General features: G+C 46.8%; 1 protein-coding gene across 21 annotated transcripts in view; it reads left to right on the plus strand.

Moving 5' to 3' along the window:
* Positions 1-5,069: 5,069 nt before the first annotated feature.
* Positions 5,070-20,430, plus strand: part of UNC80 (unc-80 homolog, NALCN channel complex subunit) — a 3,486,058-nt gene continuing 3,470,697 nt past the window's right edge. For all 21 annotated transcript variants that reach the window (XM_069615884.1, XM_069615886.1, XM_069615890.1 and 18 more), the window contains exon 1: positions 5,070-5,249. In XM_069615884.1, coding sequence (XP_069471985.1) covers positions 5,155-5,249 — 95 coding nt within the window. In that variant the 5' untranslated portion in view covers positions 5,070-5,154. The remainder of the gene's footprint in view (positions 5,250-20,430) is intronic.

Below are 20,430 nucleotides of genomic sequence, written 5' to 3' on the forward strand. Positions count from 1 at the left end.
CAATGTACAATAAATACCTCAGTGTACAATGTATGTTTCAATATACAAGGTATGCATCTCAGTATACAGTGTATATATTTCAACATGTAATGTATTCATATCAAAATTCTGTATATTTTTTCATTCATTTATTTTATTGTATGTCTGTATTACACCTTTGTATATAAAATTCTGTATATACAACTCAGTAGACAATGTATGTACCTAGGTGTGCAGTGTATATGCATACATACTTCAATATATCATATACGAATTTCACTATACAGTATATAACTCTCAGCATACAATGAAAGTATCTCATCATGCACTGTATCTATTTCAATATATATAATGCATGCATCTCAATATACAGTATATGCACCTCTCAGTATAGAATGTATCTCAGTGTATTGTGTATATTTCAGTATCTAATGTATGCATCTCATTATTCAATATATACATCTCAATATTTAATGTATACATTTCAGTGTAGAGTATGTTGTATCTGGCTCGGGAGCACCCAGGCCACATGCCAATTTGCTGGGAGCACCCAGCAGGCCAGCTTATGCCACACTCACGCAGCCTCCAGACAATAGGGGAGGCACCCTGTTTTGATCGGGATCACCCGGTCAGACAAGTGGGCTGGGATTACCCAGCAAGCAGTCGCTGGCTCTGTGGGCACACGGGCCAGGGGAAAACAGATACAGAGTTACCACGCAGGGGCTCTGCCTTCTGGGACACTGAGACAGAGGGCAGAGTTGGCACGCAGGGGCTTTCCCATCAGGAAGAGCTCTGAAAGACAGGCCCTCTGCCTGGAAGACCATGCTGGCGCAGTGCGGAAGAAACACACAGCAGGCAGGAGTCCGGTGGAATCAACTGACGAGCGGGAAACCGCTCGTCCCCTTTATTAGGTTAATCACATGGTGCACGCACACATGACACCGCACAAGCCCTTCGAAGGGATTCTGTACTTTTTGAAGGGGAGCACACCACTCTCCTGCTATTTCATAACAAGTGAAACAAAGACAAATTTCGCTGGACATTCAATAAATTAATAGTCACGAACAGTGATACTTGAACCACTTGATAATCATAATACCAAAATAATAACCACATACATTGGGACTCAGACCATGGCAAACACAAAACATATATTGAGAAACATGTACAAATATTGAATGTGATAGTCGGGGCTGGTGGCATGTTGGCAATTTCACCACATTCTGAGGGAAAACATTATTCAACATGAGAGAACGGAAACTCCAACCACCGAATGACACCATTGTCAGCTACTGACACCATACAGAGCATGCAGACAATCTGCAGGAGCACAGCTTCACATAAATGACCTTACTGAGACCTTGTTAAACATATAAATAGCATGCAGGCTCACAGCATCAATATATATGTTTACCGAGTCCTCTTTAAGCATTTGCGGGGCTGCAGAAAAAACAGTACAAACTTTTACTAGTATCAGCTCAGGACAGTTGATGGCACAGTTCAAAGTGCTGGCAAAACCGCACTCGGGGCTACAGCGGCTTAGTTCCTTGATGGTGGGGTAGGCAGCAGCAAAACACTGGTGGCAGGGTGTCCGGGGCCACATATTACACACCCCGGCCAGGGATTATTGGCATGACGCTGCCGGCAGTGGAGGGCGCACAAACACTCACCTCGACCTTCAACCCTCATGTGCACCTGCATTGGGCCTGTGCAGGGTGTCCTTACTATGTAGACGCTGGTTCAGTTCTTCCTTTCCCACATTCATTTGGCAGAGCTCACACCCTTTCTCTCCTAACGCTCCACGGAGCAAACATTAATCTCTTTTTCCCTTTTTCTTAAAGGTCAACGCCACTTGGTCCAGGAGCACAGGGGTAGCGCTGGGATGGCAAGGGCAGGTGTGCACTTCTGCTGGTGCCGGGCCCGCTTATGTACAGCGAACGCAGGCGGCCACAGCACTTTATTTTTCTTCCTCTTTTTTATCTCTGTTACGAACCAGAGCACACACTGTTCACTGTCCTTTTTCTTTCTCTTTGCTCTGAACCGGAGCACACACTATTCTCCGCCCATCGGCCCGGGCCATTCAATGAGAGCACTGGCAGCCATGCAACACCTTTTCCTACCTCTTCCGTGTGTTTTTTTTAGAGCTCCGACATGGAGCCTTTCCTTCCTCACTGCCGGTCTGCCCCGATTCTCACTCTGGGGCCTGCCGACACAGTGAAATACAGGCTGGCAGCCGTGCCACGCAACTCCATCATTTTATTATGAAAAGAGCTCCAATCAGAGGAGCACTCACTGCCGGCCTGAGCACACAGTCACAGGAGCGCTCACATTTCATGCTCACTGCCCTCTCGCTGTCTGGATTCATCCATCAAGAAGCACATCGGAGCAAGCCAGACTTCACCACCGGTACGCCCTGGGAACGCCTCAGGCAGAGCGTTAACCACCACAACAGCGAGGTGGGGCCAGCAATGCCTAGGGCTGCATCAGGCACTAACCTGTGGCAGCGAAGACACAGCGCAGACATCCTGTTCCTTCCGACCTCCAAACAAAAACAAAGCTCTGATCACCGAGCGTACACCCCGCAGGTCACCGCAGACAGCCGAGCGGCCACATTAGCAATGCGGGTCTGGAGCCCCTCGTCGCCATTGTTCTGTCTGGCTCGGGAGCACCCGTGCCAAACGCCAAGTTGCTGAGAGCACCCAGCTTATGCCACGCGCACATGACTTTTAGACAACAGGAAGCCACCCTATTTCGATCCTGATCACCTGGTCAGACAAGAGGGCTGGGATCATTCAGCAAACAGTCCCTGGCTCCGTGGGCACACGGGCCAGGGAAAAACAGATACAGAGTTGCCACGCAGGGGCTCTTCCATCAGGAAGGGCTCTGCAGGCTAGGCCCTCTGCCTGGAAGGACGTGCTGACGCAGCACGGAAGATACGCACAGCACCAGGAGTCTGGTGGAATTGACTGACGAGCGGCGCTTGTTCTTCTTCTTGCTGATAGATTTTTATCCACCAGCGGTGATTTTTGGATACCGAGGCTTGAGCCTCATTACTCCATCTTCTCAGGTTGAGTGTGTAGTCGTGGGTTTGTATTCTTCTTGGTCTGTGTGGTCTTGTCACAGTAGGGCTGGTTTCACAGGGTCTTCGCAGTGATGGGCCGCGGGTAGCGGTCGAAGGGGTTTGCAGTGGTGGCAGTGAGTCTTCTGATCAGAGGGTTCGGGTTCTGATCCAGTTCTTGGCAGAAGTTCTTACTCAGCTTCGCTAGATGTTCATCCAACATCTCGATGTCCAGGTCTCTGTGAAGGTCTGCTATCCTTGTGAAGATTGGAGCTCCAGACGATATCCGCAGGGCCTTGTTCTGGACTATCTGAAGACTCTTCCGGTGTCGCTCATGGCAGGTCATCCATGCTGGTGAGGCATAAGTCAGGGTTGGTCTGATGATCGCCTTGTAGACGTTGATCTTTGTCCGGAGGGGCATGGACTTGCTCTTCAGGAGTGGGTACAGCGCTGCCATCTTTCCTGTTGCCTTCTGCTGAGTACCGCTTGTCCCTTTTATTAGGTTAATCACATGGTGCACTGACACGTGACACCGCACGAGCCCTTAGCAGGGACTCCTCACTAGGGTGACAAGATTTTTTTTTTAAAGAACCGGGACAGTCCATAGACATTGAAGTAGGACTAAAGTAAATATAAATACAACGGTAGCCCTACTTCTATGTCGTTGGCCTGTTGCGGGGACGAGGAGTGGGTGTGCTCACAGGCACACTCGCATACATGCCAACATTCAGACCCAGCTGGGAGGGAGATTTCCAAAGGGAAATCGGGAGACCGTTTCCCCATAGGAATGCATTGGGGCTACAGCTATGTCAGGTGGGAGACAGTGAAAAATAGCCCGATTTCTCGCTGAAAAATCGGGAGTCTCCCGCCTAAATCGGGAGGGTTGGCATGTATGCACTCGTCTCATTGGAGGAGAACGGCCGGGGAGGGGAAGGGGAGGAAATGGGGGCGTGGAAAGTATTTCACATCCCCATTTGCGCAGGAAGAGTCGCGCCGGGACCCGATTTAGGGATTTCAAAATCGAGTCCTGGCAAAAACCGGGACTGTGGCCACCCACCCTTGCAAACCTGGGACGGGGTTCATAAAATTAAAAAACTCCCGGGGCCCCAGAATGGAGGGCGATTTCCCGGGACTGTCTGGTCGCCCCCTACTCCTCACTTCTTAAAGGGAAGCACATCACACAGTGTATACATTTATGAACCTTGAATTGTGTCCCAAACGGCCCCCCTGACGCCAAACCATGACACAAATACGATCAAATGTATTAAAAAGATCACATTTAACTAGCATTTTGATGTTAGAGGAACAGCTCACATTTGAAAAATTGGTGTCATCAGACATTGAAATGGCAGCTCAGTTTTAACATTACATTCAATTGAAAGGAATTAAGCTGCAGGAAGGTTTAGAAGGGGTCACAGTAGGGAAAGCGTAATGTCTTGCTAAAGAATACATACACTGGCATAAAAATGCGTGCAAGAACATTCCAATGAGAGTTGAGAGCGTCGTTTTACAATGGTAATAATGCTTTTGGTTTCTTGTACTATATAAAAAGTACATGCTACATCTTCCTTTTTAATTTGTTATTAAAAGTTTTGCTAATTTTCATAGATGTCACCTTTCGACATCCTAGAGTACTTCCCCCAGCAGCTCCCACGCCCCCAGTAAATGAACATCAATTAACGGGCAACTTGAATTCTCCTTCTTACCAATCCAACAAATGGGTGAACGCAAATAACGTTGTCATGGATGGTACATGTTTTAACTCACTGACTCGCAAGAAAACACCATTCACAGTGTACACCACCTTTCAGACATTGAAGAATTCGGTTGTACCTAACATGGCCGCCGCTTGCCGACACACCCAGAGTAATATATGACGTCTGTATTGCTGGCGCAGTTTCTATCGAGGGGTTGGGGATCTTGGCTGGAAACAACAGAAGTTGCTCAGGAGAAAAAAAACCTGTAGCGCGTGCGTTAGCCTGCCAATTCCCTTACCCAATCAGAGGTCAATCTTTCGCGCATGCGTGCCACCATTCACAGACAGACACAGCTGTCCGCGGTGCTGAATGTGATAGCTGCAGCAGGAGCTTGGCGTACGAACATATGCAGCCTATATCATGGTGAAAAGGAAGAGCTCAGAGGGCCCTGAGCAGGAGCGCGGGGGCCGCGGTGTCCCCCTCCCTATCCAGATATTCCTGTGGCGGCAGACAAGGTACAGACTTCAGCTCCCCCATGAGATCCTACACAATACAGCATGAGCGACTACAAACAATGGACCGCAAAACAAAGCCCCCTGCCCCAAGAGATACCTAGATGTATCCCCATTAGGGACACCCACAGCAACACAAGAAATGCCCATTTGTGGTCCGTGCTACAAACGCCGCGAAAATACCCCTGCTGCGATCCCCTTGTCCGCAGTCCTATATGACCCCCCAAGGGAAACATCCGCAAGTGGTCACACAGCAAGCACCAGGATTAACGCTGTCCTGCCAATAGACCACCACAAACCCACCAAGGGACTCTACAGAACAGCCTTCTGGAGAGTATTTCACTACAGACTGGTATCAGACTTCCCTCCATGCAGCCACTCGAGAGGCCTCACAACAGATCTGTGCATCACAAGCTGTACATCACATAACCCCCAATAGTCCGAATGAGAGCCCCTTACAAAGAGAAAAAAGGTACTTCAATGACATCGCAAATCAGGCCCTCGTCACAGTTCCATAAGAAACACCCCAGCGTTTCAACCCACAAGAGACGCCTGTCATCACAGCACGTATACGAACACAGCATTTAGCATGTCATACAGCGAGTTTCAACACAGCACTTTGCCATAGCTCCCCACAAGCCCCCACTATATCCTCTAAAAGAGACCCGAGACACAGCACCACTCGAGAAACCCCTACCACAGCCCACTAAGAGAAGCCCCTCTTAGCAGCCTCAAACAAGAGTCGCAACCACACTCCCTTGCCACAAACCTTTGAAAGACACCCACAACATGACTCCCACAGCCCATCATGAGAAACCCCTATCACAGTCCACAATGAGAAGACGCTCATGGTATCCTCCAAACAAAAGCCACCATTACACTCTCCTACCACAGCCAATCAGACACCCACCCAAAAACACACCACCACAGCTCATCATGAATCACGCCCTACTTATGCCCCATACAAGCTTTCACTCTTCAAGCCCCTCTGAAAGGCCCTTACCAGAAACACAACACCACAGCTCGCCATCATATCCCCATGTGGTCACCACTACACTAGAGCTTGTCACCACAGCCCCAAGAGAGACCCCCCACAACAGCCTCCCATGAGAGGTGTCACCAGAGACTCTCTAAGCGGCTCCCACCCCTATGGTTCTCACAAGAGAGATCTCATCTACCTTCCCCACAAGTGACCACCATCAAATAACATCACCACAGTCACATGAAGAGACCCCACAGCGTATCTCCTGAGACCAATCAACATATCTCCCATTAACAAGATTCCCACCTCAATCCCCATAAGTTTCCCACAGAAATCCCTTGCATAACCGCCAAGTGACTCTAATTCCAAAATTGGAGACCTCATGACAGACTCCATGAGAGAGTTTGACTGCAGACCTCAGAAGACTCCCACCTGAGCCCACAAAAGAGACCCACGCACTGTACACTAGCTTTCCCTATTCGAGAGCCGCTGCTACAGTCCTTCCTGAGAGGCCTCATTGTAGCCCCCACATGGGATGCTTACTGTAGCCCTTTTTTGGCAGAGTGGGAAGAAAGATCATTGCCCACCATATCCCCCATGAGAACTTAATACAGACAGACCTCAACAAGATACGCATCAACACATTCAGCCTAAAGACAGCCTAGAAGTGATCCCCTCCACAACTCCCATGATAGACACTTTTAAATGCTAAATGGACAGTTCCCAAAACACCATGAATGGTAGAAATACCCAATGCTGTCCCCTGAGGGATTCCCACCACGTAAGAGACCCACTCTGCCAAGAGACCCTCACAACCATAGCCCTCTTGTGTCATTGTCACATGGCTTTAAGGAGACCCTTAAAGCAGCCCATGCACAAGAGTCCCTTCTTGAGAATCCACCAATACAGTAACAAGTAGAAGCCCCTATGAGACACCCACCATAACGTTCATGTGAGACCCCCAGTAGAGTACCCTTCTACTGCCCCAATGAGAGAACACCAGTCCCGCGCCACACACATTATCCCATCACATCAGCAGTATAAGTCTATTAACAGCCCAAACAAGTGTCTTTCACTGCGACTGACATTAGAGACACGACCAGAGCATATATTAAGTGCCCTCATACTAGTGCCCGTCTCAGACCACCATCATATCTCCACATGGGTGACCCCAGCACAGACCCCTCATAAGAACCCAACACATACTTTGAGAGTGATGCCCTCCACCGCCCCACTAATAGACATCGCGTGGAGACCACTCATCACAGCAGCCAACCAACAATAAATGTGACACAGCCACACCTGGGGTACCTTCACGAGGTCTACCACTGGATACATCCCCCCTCAGACGGATGTGAAAGCAATATCAGATAACACCACCACATCCTGTTTGCAAGACAGCATTCAGAGCCCTGTCAAGATGCCCTAACCCTCTCAAAGAGAGGAAAATTCACCACAATACCCATCAAACGACCCTCGCCGCATCCTGCAGAAGTAAGACCCAGCACAGCTCCAAGTGAGGCATTCTTACCAAAGCCCTTATGATAGAGTTGCACAACAGAATAATTAAACTCAGCGTTTCAGATGAGATTTTAATTTGGGAGTATGTTAAGCCCTTGTTGGGAGTAAAATCGTTTTATGGGCAGTAAAAAAGTAATTCCCATCCCCAGTGAGTATTTTTAGGCAATTAAAAGAGTTGGTTGCCTTCCTGGTACAAAAAAGGTAATTTGATTTCATAATAAATTCAAGGTGATATCAAAATCTTCAGCTCAAACTCTACTACGAGTGTCAAGCACAAGTGTTATTTGCTTTGTTCAACCCTATTTTAACTTTCTGAATCAAGGTACAGGCGGGATAGGCAGCACATGAGATGATCACTCGGGTTCTAACAGTAGCATTCTCCATGAGCGAGTGCGTAGTAAGCCTGCCAGCCGGATTTCATTTTTTGATGGTTTGATATGGTAATCGAATGACAGAATAGTCACGTTTAATTTCGGGTTTAATTTTTATTTTTTAATTTTTTATTTGAGTTAGTTGAAAATTCAACTTTACAAATAAATATACTTTTACATTAGTAAGATAGTTCACATTATATTTTTTAAAAAAGGAAGGAAAAAGAGTGTACATAATTTTTCATAACAATCTCAGCATAGAGAAAGAGCATAGAAGCTAAAAATATTTCATACAACCTCATTTAATAAAATACCTAAATTAATACATTTTACTAAAAAGGAGCAGGAAAAAGAAGTCATATTTTCATTTTGTTTTGATGGAGGGATGCGCCTCATAGGGAAAAGCAACATCTAGAATATGTATAGTTGCAATTCTAACTGAAATTTTACGAGAACCGAATATTTCAGACCAAGTTCATTATTAGTCCTCTGAATATACTTAGGTGTCAAGCACATAATAAGTTTTAGGCGCAGCGATGTGAAGGCTTTGCATTGAGTAATGATATGTCGTACGGTTTATTCCTGTGATTCCTTTTTTCGGGTTTAATTAATGATTTATTAGGTTAAGAAGGCATCCAAGATCTTCTAGAGAGACTTTATATTACAAAAGAACAACGGAACAAAGGAAACTGGGTAGCGATTTGGTGATTTCTTTCCCCTGTAAGTTGCTCCAAAGCTCCGAAAATGTAGACCATTCTATTCACTCATTACCCAGAAGCGGTCTTCAAATGTGCCCTTGGCCACATGGGTCTGATTTACCAAAGGGTTTTAAATTGGAAAATCCTATTGAAAAATGCTCTGTAAATCAGGCCATGTGTGTTTAGAATTGCTGAAACACACCTGAGTGCCATTAGTGCAAAACTTAGTGCATGTAGATATTAAAAAGCATTGGCACGCTACACGTAAGAGAAGCAGGAGGGGCTGAAAGCTTTCCATAGTAAAACGTGAAAACCACCATTTGTGAGAAATACCACGACCCACCTAGTCACTTTTTCTGACACAGTGGCCAGAAAGATCAGACAGCATGAAAAAAAGGGATGACCCTTGTGCACTGTGATATATTGATAACCTGTTGTCAGCAAAAAAAAGTACGGATTACATTTATTTGCATTTTTGGCTATACCATTCAGAACATTACATCACTTTGGGGCTCATTACGAGTTTGACGGTAACAGTTGCGGTAATTCCGGCATACAGAACTACCATTACCACCAATGTGTGTAGCAGAATTGCTGCCATATTATGATGCGATGGATGTGGAAAAATCCACCTTGCGGTAGAGGTAATTCTGTTGGCAAAATTACCACCGGTTTTATGGTCTTGTAATTTGGCAGTGCAGTATAATAGTAACAATTACCACCACTTTTTAACTGCACTGCCAAGCTGGCAATGATCCCCTTTGTACTTTATTTGGGTTCGGTCTGCTTAGCAGCATGACCCACTACAGCACTAAGGATGTCAATCTCATCATTTGGGGCCTAATTCACAGAACCGTTTTATAATGGCAAACCCCCATTGGAAAACGCTCTGTGACTTAGGCTCGTGGTGTTTACTGAGATCAGGCAGTAGATTGAAGATGTGTTGGTGTCCGAGGAGAAGCAGAAGTCAGTATTGAAGTGTGAGCTATGAGTGCCCTACTAATCAATTTGCCAAAATAATTCTGAACACTCAATAGGACACTGTTTGTAATGAATAGTAATTTTATTGTGAACACTACATTTTTTCTGGATCTAGGGCTTTTTATTAGTTTGTGTACTTGACACCTTCCTTTTGGTAAATGTATCTATTACTCACTACTCGCGTGTGTATATGAATGTGTGTAAAAGATGCAGAAGGTATCACGATGAGAGGGAACCCAGACAGGGATTAAAATCCCTATTTTGTCATGTTATTTTATTGGTGCTTTGAGGATATGCCTATTATCCGGAATGGTGCACTGGTAATACACACGTACTTCCAACATCGCATCCGATGTTTTGATTGATTAGTTAGTTAGGCCCCACAGAATTCTTTGGTGCGCATCTTGTAAAGGTGGCATTTTTGGTGGGCAAGCATTCCGTGCTCCTAGTGTATGACGCAAGTGGTGGCTGTACCCTCCCTACAGGAGCATCGTGCTTAGTATCATAGGAAATCGTTGATCGAAATTATGAGCTACAGAACATCAGCTGGAGGCAGGGGTGGGCTAGCCTATAGGGAACTTTGGTGATTTCCCGGTAGTAGGCCTCTGCACCCTGGGCCACTTTTGTGTGCTAACCTATTTTATTTCCAAATGTTCCTATAGTAAAAGGGTTGGGTTTGTTGTAAATATGTAATATGGGGCCACTTTGAATAAATGTCCAGGGCCTGAGGTTGTTTTGGTGGAAATATTCGCAGTTGGTAAACTTGGTACGCACCACCTTCACTTTTAATTCGACGTATCTGACGAACAACACGGTTGAAAGCCGCTCCTGTACAAATAATTCGACTAACCATCCATTTTGAAGATGTATGGGGAAATGCAACCCCTCTTCCGAGCTCTCAAGCGATATCCACTTTCCCATTTCCGACCTGTTATTTCCTTCTTCGCAACTCTGTTTCCTCATGACATTACGATGTCGACATTTTGGTGGTGTTAGTGTACACACAGAAGGTACTTTGCTGCTTAGTATGCAACAGCATAGTCTGCAGAGAAGATAATTATTGTCGGCTTTAAGGGACAGCTGGAGGACATCTACGATGCAACAAGGGTACGAGAGAAAGTAGTATGCACCCAGCGTGCTTGGAGACGAAAACGGAGAGCAGGGAGGGAGACATTGGGAAAGCAAAGGCCAAAGAGAAGCGCCGCGAGAGTCTTTTGAGTGGTGTAAAGAGGGAGGAGCAGAATGGAGGTGAGTGGGGAAGACGGGAGTCATGGGAAGGTCATGGAGACATAGGCTGGGATTTAGAGCCCACGTCACTATGGACAGACAACAGGATAGACATAGCCTTTGAGAAAACGGACAGGCGGATGTGAGCAAGGAAGAGAAAGGCGTCGTCATGAGGCAGGGATTGAGTGTCAAAGGATAAACGGATACAACTGGATGCAGGAAAACAGATAACGAGGCAGGATACAGACCTTATGGTGGGAAGTGGTCAAGAGAGCTTAATCATGACAATCAGCACCCGGCACCCCCAACAAATGGCACGCAGGGACCGCAACAGTGACCCCCGAGGTCTCCCTTGCTACCCCTGTGGTCTCCCTTGCTACAACAAAAAAAATGATTATATATTCTTTTTAATGGATGCTCCTGGGCTGAGGCCAGCACCATGTGGCTCTTTGTTTCTGGAGTGGATGGCTTTCTTGTTCAGCCCTCTTAATAAAAAAATGGGGGGTTCCACAAGTATACCACTTTAAGCCCTGACCCTAAATAAGAAAGAATAGGAATAACAAATAATTCGTTTTTTGGACTATGTACTTTGCTTTTTGCAATTTGCAGTTATAGCATTTTTTTTCTGCTGTTGACTCTGTTATGATCATCGCAAGACATTCCATCTCGGAGTCCCCGGTCACTTGACAAAATCCTTGTGCCTAAAAGCTTGTGTATAGTGTAGAAATGTTTGACCATAACACATAAAGTGGCCCTAGATTTCATTGTGCCATAATTAATGCCTTGTTGTAATGGGTCTTTCTTTCCTATCTCAATGGCATGCTGTTCAGGATGTTTGTTTGCATGTATGAGGTAACGAGTGCCCAGAGTATGGGATGCCGTGTGAGGACAACCTCTGAAGCTTGAAAAGTAGATCCACGCAGGCTTGACATGTGGCAAACTTTGCACCAGACCTGCAGGTGAACTAGCCTGCTGTTACATCTGTTACCAGTTTAATGGTATCCACTACTGAGTATAATCTGCTGTTTGACTTTGAGAACATTCAAACATGTAATTGCAAATTTCACTACAGCCGGGAAGATAGCTATAGCCGGTACAATAGCTCAGTGGGTTGATAGCTCAGTGGGTTGAGCGCTCACTGCAGCAATGTGTTTGTGATCAGCAGGTTGCAGGTTTGAATCCTAACAAGGCCAACTCAGCCATTCATCCTTCTGAGGCTGATAAATGAGTACCAACACAGGTTGGGTGATATTGTATGTATATTTGTTCTATATAAAGCGCGTAAGCGCTATATAATAACACATCATTATCATTTGGCCTTGGACGTCTGCTTGCATTCACTGTAATTTGGTTATCTGGGCATATACACAATGCGGTCACGCTTACTGCCACCTCTAAGGGGAATGTTGCATAGCAGGCTCACCTCCCTAGCCTCACAGGGAAGGGCTCCCCTGTGGGGAGAAGTGACAAGATAGCGTGAATCGTCACAGACCCCCAATTTAATAGAATTGATTCCTTACAGCTTCCCTCCCCATTCGGGACAAGAACCACACAGGGTTGAACAGAAGATTTATGAACCAATTCAAAATAGTTGAATCAGATTGCAGATAAACAAATTATTCCTTTATAAAAGGCCAATGATAAGACAAAACATACTAATCACTTCAGCTTTCAATGCCACAGTTTTGGAAATAGAGATTTTTGTAACACACACTTCTCCATACGTATCAATGTATTTAATTCACTCTGAGCATGCTGGCATCATGCTTTGAGTGCATTAGAGTCCGGGAGGAATCGTTCATTTGTGCGAAACAACAAATTAGTTTAGAATATCGATGCCTATCACGTTCTTGCTACTTTCCTTTTATTCAAAATATAACTTAATTTACTCAATGAACAGGTCAGAGTTTCAACTCAGTTGTAACACTCTATTGGACCTTTGAGTAAGTGAATGGCCTGCAAAAAGAAAATGTATGTTAAGCAGTGTTGGCAAACATCCCTTCAGTGATATTTCAATTCAATTACTGTGTAAAATGTACCGTTCTCTCTTTCAATTAGCACCTTCAACAGCAGAAAGAAATAGACATCGAATAATCACTCTGTTCCTTTTATCTTGAGCAACCTTGCATTAATAAGAATGTTCTGCTTATTGGTATACCCAGAAATTACTACAATTATCTTCTTTTTTTTAGGTATGCACACCGTAAAATTACCTTTTTTGACCCCGTTAATAGTTCTTCTGTGCTAAACGTCATTGCCAGAAGAAAAGGGTCAAGTGAATCTCACTGTGTACACACAATGGGACCTAATCTATCAATATATATATTTTCCAGAAGCACCTACTCTTCTGAAATGTTCCCTAACTTCACGGTATGCACAGTTAATTTACCTATTCCCACCCCTCAGTACTAACAAATAAAAGGGGCTGGGATGTACTTTAATTCTCTTTATCGGATCACTCCCTACAATATTACTTCCCTTTTAAATAATACATCAGTGTTTTGTTTGGCTGAATCACAGACAGGTTGGCAGCCCTTCTTAAGGTCTGCATCAATACTCCACCGGAGGAACAGGTGGGCATCAGCCAGTAAGATAGGATCAGCTTTTCTCCACAGCCTGTCTGCTTTCTCTTCCACTGAAGAAGACCTGGGACTTTAATTCCTTCTAGGACTCACTTTCAGGGCTCTGGTGATAATCCAAAACGGTCCAAAAAGAGAGCAATCTATTTCTGGTTGTTATCAATCCTCCTTTCTCTCCTTCTTCCCCAACAGTCAGTGAGTGAGCGGGTGAGTTTCTTCGGTGAATATCCATGAGTGTGTGAGTTTGACCTTTGATAGAATAGAGACCCCACTTTTTTTTGTAACTTTATTTTTCATCTGACGGTTACATGTCATCATCACCACTATACAGATCAGTTTAATGCATGTTAGTACAGTATTGGATAACAAGTACAACGTGTTATATTTCAGATTAGGTCACTTAGAAAAGTGTTAGGAAGGTTCTTCCCCCTCCTCATTCCATTTCTTCGCTAAGTATCGACGTAAAGGTGCCCAAATGTCCTTTGGCCTGCATGTAGCCGGGATTCCCTTAATATAACTATCCTCACATTAATATACTAATATCAGGTCCCTGAGCCAAGAATGGGTTTGGGGGCCATCTTCGCTTTCCGGGATTTAATTATGTTCTGCTTGGGAGCTGCTCCCGCTACAGAGAAGAGTCTGGGATCTTTAACAGAAACTTTCCCCATGTCCCCCAGTAGATATTTCAACGTGGTGGCCGGTATGCTTGTATCAAGTATGTCGCTGGGTATGTCGGCCACTTCTTCCCAAAATCGCCTAATCGGGGCGCATTCCCAGTACATATGAATCGAGTTAGCTTCTGGGGCTTTGCATTTGGGGCAGCACGCCTGACTCGCCTGGCCATATTTAGCCAGCTTGATGGGTGTTATATGTAAATTATTTAACATTTTAAACTGTATTAGTCTGAAGTTGGCACATAGGCAAATAGATTTGGTGAAGTAGCAGGATTTCTCCCATTGTGTGTCCTCTATGGATATGTTCAAATCTTTTTCCCACTTGGTCTTCATTTTATTTTGGGAAGGAGTGTGTAGTAGGGCTGCATTGTACAGTGCAGATATACTGCCTCTAAATTTGCCTTGTGTCATGATACTGGATAGGAAAGGGTGTGGAGTTGGGGCTACTGGGAAAGACGCCCACTTGAGCCTGGATGCTGCTTTCAGGCGGTGATATTGCAGTGTTGTGGTAAAATTGGCTCCAACCTTCTCCTGGACCTCTTCCAGATGTACAAAGTTCCTTCAGGGAACAAGTCCCCCGAGTGAATTTCCCTATCTGGATCCCACCCTTTCCGTAGTGTTGTATCCAACGTAGGTGCCAGGTCTGGATGTTGCCAAAGGTGGGTGTGTGGCCAGTATGGTTCCGTGCAACCTACTTTGTGAAACAGCGCCCTCCAAGACCGCGTAGTGCATGGTTTGTAAGTTCATAGGGGCCGCTGCTTGAATATGGGTGTATTGCTCTGAGTTGGGGGACCAGCATTTAGCAAAATGCGCTTGTGCCGCGTGGTAATATAGTAGGAAGTCAGGCCACCTGTGTCGTAGCGTTCGCATAATTTGGACCAGCTGAGTCTGACCATTCCTCCACCTCATATGAATGTGAACTTCTGACGCTTGTCGAAGAAGGGGCGCCTGGGCCAAATCGGGATATTACAGAATAGGTACAACAATTTGGGCAATACAACCATTTTAAGCAAGGCTATCCGGCCGTATAATGAAATCAGCAACTTGTTCCATACGCTAAATTTAGCCTCGAGAAGCGTCATGTAAGGTGCATAGTTTGTATCGAATAGGGTTTGACTATCCTTGGCAATTATGATGCCTAAGTATCGGGCCAAGTTTGGGGATCAGCAGAATTGTGGAGTAGCTTCTGATTTCAACGCTCCCTGTGTCAGGGGGATGATCTCGGATTTGGAGCAATTGATGTTATAGCCAGAGAACTTCCTGGATCTCATGCATCACCGGGAGGAGGTTGCGCTCAGGGGCCCTTAGATATAGCATGGTATCATCAGCATATTATGATATGAACTGAGGGGGACCTCTGATACGACTACCCCGCCAAGAGTGTTTGTGACGTAGACATGCTGCCATTCCTTTGATGTTGAGGGTGAATATGAGGGGGGATAATGGGCAGCCCTGGCGTGTGCCTCTATGCAGCGAGAACTCAAGTGATATTGTTTTATTCGTTCTGACTTTAGCCTACAGGTCCCTGTATGGTACCTGGATAAATCTCTGGAATCCTGGGTCAAATCCCAACTTCCGCAGGATGGCATACATGTAGCAGCAGGAGACAGAGTCAAAAGCCTTTTCGGCACCTAGGGCAACAGCAATTGCTTTGGCCTTTGGGTCTAGTTGTGATGTAATAGCGAAGAATCTACACAGGTTCAGGGCTGTGGAGCGCATGGGGACGAATCCTGACTGGTCTGGGTGAATGAATTTGTTAATGTATGGCAGAAGACGGTTGGCAATCGCTTTGGCGAATATTTTGGTATCCGAATTTATTAGGGAAAGGAGTCGATATGATGCAGGGTCGTAAGGTGGTTTCTGCGATTTAAGCAGTACTGAAATCATGGCTTCCCCATAGAGCTAGGAAGTCTGCCAGTGCCTAGGACTTCTTCCCACAATGCAATCAGTTTAGGGGCTAGTTCTGGACTGAATCTTTTATACAGTCTGTCAGAAGTCCTTCAGGTCTGGGTGCTTTGCCAGCCGTTAAGTCTTTGATCGCCTGTGCGACCTCTTCTAGTGTGAAGGGAAGGTCTAGTTTCTCCCTTTCCTCCCCTTCCAATCGGGGTAACGGAAACGAGGCTGGATACTGGTCGAGTTCCTCTGTTGTGGCTTGGTCTGTGTTTGCGTAAAGCGTAGAATAGAAATTCATGAACACTTTGTTGACCTTATGGGCTTCCGTGTGTACTACTCCGTCTGACTCTGTCACTCCGGTAATAGGTCTAGCCCCATGTTCGGCTTTAATCAGGTTAGCCATTGACTTACTGGCTTTATTTCCCTCCCCATATCTATGGGCTTGAATAGGTTGCGTGGTGTACCTTACTTCTCGGTCCGCTAGGGATCTAAACTTCGTAAGTTGGGCTTGTAATGGCCTAAGCGTTTCAGCTCCCGGGGCCTGTGAGTACCTGATTTCAAGGGATTTTAATATGTCTTCTGTTTGGTTTAGTCCCTCCGTATTTCACAAAGTGTTCCCAGGGAAAGTGACATCAAATGTCCCCTCAACCATACTTTGAAGGTCTCCCATATAGAGGCCATTGACCCTACTGAGCCCATATTTCGTTCAAAAAAGGCAACTATTTCTATCTTTAACGACTCAATTACAGAGTCATCTTTCAACATTGCTGGAGGCATATGCCAAAATCGTGAGGTATGGTCGGCGACTGATGTCGTAATATGTAAGAGAACTGGCGAGTTCCGCATTAGGGAGCCGCCGTGCTGTTTTCATGCGGTTCGGCCTGGTTGAAAATTATGGGTATTTCTCCGCCCATCCGAATCTGATCATGTGGCATCATGGGGTCGAGGGTCACTGGACTGTGAATCTGGAGGAGCCGGGATGTTGTGTTCTATGTACGAAATGGCTTCCTCTGGTGATTCAAAAAAATGAACTTTCCCAGCATGCTGTAGGCAGAGTTTTGCTAGAAACATCAAGGCGTACGGAATGGACCTAGCCCTCAGCGCCCTTTTCACTTGTTCAAAGGTATGTCTCGCTGCCTGGACTCCACCAGAGAAGTCGAGGTATACATGAACCTTCATTGAGTCGAATGTTAGCGCGCCTTTCTCACGTGACAGACGGAGTATCAGGTCCCTGTCCCGGTAGTTAAGAAGGCGCGCAATGACAGTGCGCGGTGGGCCACCCGGTCTGGGCAGAGGGGCTAGAGATCTGTGAGCTCGCTGGACCAGGAATTGCTGGAAGAAGTTGGCATCTGGAAACATCTCCCGAAGTGCCTCTTCCAGAAACAGTTCCATTGTCATGTTAAGAGGTTTCTACGCCAATCCCACCACTCGAATATTATTTTGGCGCAATCTGGATTCCAAATCATCACATTTGGTTTGAACAGCTTTCAAGGATATTTTAATGCTCTCAATTACGTGCCATGCGTTGTGACGGTATCATCCAGTGTGCTAACTCTCGCCTCTGCCTCCGTGACTCTGGAGTTCACTTTCTGTAGATCGGATCTGATGGAAGAGATGTTACTACCGATCTCGTCCAGTCTGCTGTTGACAGCTGCAAACCCTGCCTGTAGGACTGTCATATATGGGTCCATTGAACCCTCTGCTTGCGTTGGACTGGGTGCTGGGCTGGGTTTCGGGGACCTTGTTTCTTCCACAGTCATGTTAGTGCTTGTATAGGCGTCCATGACACCCCTTTGGTCGCATTTTGCTCCTTGTGTAATTTTTGCGCTCTAGGGAAGAGTCAATGCATCTGTAGCCATACAGAATTTGCGTATTATGTCTGCTGCTGAGAATGTAAGGTATCCGGGCCTGACTCGAGTGTGCCACTGTACAGGTAGTAGGCACGTTAATCCGTTAGGAATGGGAATTTGTATGAATGAGATGCTTCCTGCAGTGTCTTTTGTCTGGTTGATTCCAAATTTTGAGGGCAGCCGTGTGTGGATTGCAACCCTTAGGTCCCACTGGGCGTGCGTTCCTCACTATATCTTTTCGGCTGGCCGAAGTGGAACCATAATAGGCAAAGTATGGGTCTTGTAGCCTAAGGGTCACACTGGGCATTCAAGCTTTTGTGTCCGCGGCCCGCCCCAGGTATTGGCTCAGGTGCGGATCTGCTAGTGTACAGGTGTATTAACGATCCCCAAGGCGGGAGGCCTGAGTATACCCCGCTCAATCCCGGGGGTTTAAACCGGACCCAGGTGTGCCACCCCCAGACCACCCGCAGTGGTGGGGTTTACAAGTATAGCGCTTGCTTGCGGTGCAGGTTGCACTGCGCTGTTAACTTCACCTAAGTTTCAAAGGGTAGCGCTCAAGTAGACCGATCGGGTGACCATCTGCAGTTCCAACTGTATAGGGGTAGGAGAGATAGACGCGTTGCAGTGGGTCCTCCAGTCAGGTATCTTGGACCCGCTCGGCAGTTAACATGCCTTTGTATGTGTCAAACGCTAGTGCTTGGGGGTAATGGGCCAACGCTTGGTGGATCAACGTGTATGCTGCTCCTCCCTGTGGCGTGCCACAGCGTATCTCGGCTGCCCAGCCTCGCTGCTTCACCAGCCCCCTGTGTTTGAAGAACCCTGCGGCTGCCTCTGTTTCCTAGTAATTTTCGCAGCGCCAGTACCTATTTTGTATTTTTTTAATTTGCCAGTCAGGTGCCCCGCTCCTTCTTCTGGGTCCTCATCCGCTCTCTCACCTCTGACGTTGGCGGGACCACCTCTACTCGGCACTGCTCCCCTCCGGAGCTTGCCGTACGGTGGCCCGTAGATAACAGCAAGGGTGAGTCTGAGGGGCGGCCGCTCCAAGCCAGCCGAGTTGAATGATTCCGCATCCTCAGCCGCACCAGCCGAGCGGGGGCGCGGTGAGGCACGAAATTATTCTGTTGATATTTCGTAGGGATCCTCTCTCTGTTTTTATCACAGGAGGCTCAGCATGCATGCCTCAGATGTTCCAACACCGTCTGCAGTCGTCAGCGACCAAGAAAAAAGCTCCGAACCACAGGATATTCACTTTAGGATTCATAAAACGACGCAGCTCAGAACCTAGGCGGCCATCTTAGTCGGCGCACAACAGCGCCCCTGAGACCCCACCTTTTTGAGGTGTGTATACTTTCCCCAATATAATTGGTCAATGTATAGTCATTGGGCATATTAATGAAGGGAGCAGTCAATGGCGGTAACTTCTACACCCAGTTTCTTTCTCATTTGATATTATGTCATCTCAGAGGTTTATTGCATTAAAATGTATTACCTTGAGACTACCAGGGCGCGCGGACCTGCATGGCTGCGCACTAGCTGAGCTCCTCTCACCACCATCCCCCATTGTGGCTTGTGACTGAATAGACAAACAGATCGGCACCTTTTTTGTGCATAAACTGCTGTAGTGATCTTGGGGTGCTGCTGGAGACTAGTGACTAACCGGAGCAGGCAAGCCCTGTGCTTAGCAAGACGTCGGCAGTGATGCAGCCCCAATGCAGTGACTTGGGAGCAGAGTCCCCAGCGTGGCACAGCCCTCTGTGGTGCCCTTCCCCAGATTGGGTCATGGAGGAGTGGAAAGTAGAGGCTGCGGAGCGGCAGTGAGCGCAACCCGCTGTGAGGGATTGGAGCGGGACAGAGTGCAGAGCAGCTCCCAGCAGGGAGAAGCATGGAAAGGGTGAGCTGGTGTAGGGGTGAGTGGAAGGCTGCAGTGTTGCAGGCAGTGCCTGCAGGCAGTGCCTGTAGCACATTTTCAGCCCAGACTCTTAGATACAGGGCCCGACCTGTGAGTCACAGTGTGTCAGCACTTGATCCCTCAGAATTAAGAGAAGGGAAGTAGCGTGAGACCCTGTGTTCTGTACATTGAGGCCTATGGAGGAGGTGTGAGCTGGGAGCAGGCACACTTGAGACCCAGTGGCCTGTAACGCGTAATCCCACCTGGTGCTGGAAGGGTGGTAAAGTACATTGGCATGTGGATGCTGAGCTGCCTCATATACCTGTGGAACAAGGATTAGGCAACACTGATTGTCCTGTGGAGTGGCCTCTGAGTGGAGTGAGGGTCTCCTGCTGGCCCACGGCAGCGGAGGAGGGTGATTGGTCCTGTAGATGTGCCCATGCACGTATGGAAACAGGCTTGGTGAGGCCTGCAGTACAGGAGGAGTGGCTGGAGACATGCTGGGCTGACCTCCAAGTCA

The sequence above is a fragment of the Ambystoma mexicanum genome, chromosome 9 (assembly GCF_040938575.1).
Source record: "Ambystoma mexicanum isolate Mex_15411 chromosome 9, UKY_AmexF1_1, whole genome shotgun sequence".
Lineage (NCBI taxonomy): Eukaryota > Metazoa > Chordata > Amphibia > Caudata > Ambystomatidae > Ambystoma > Ambystoma mexicanum.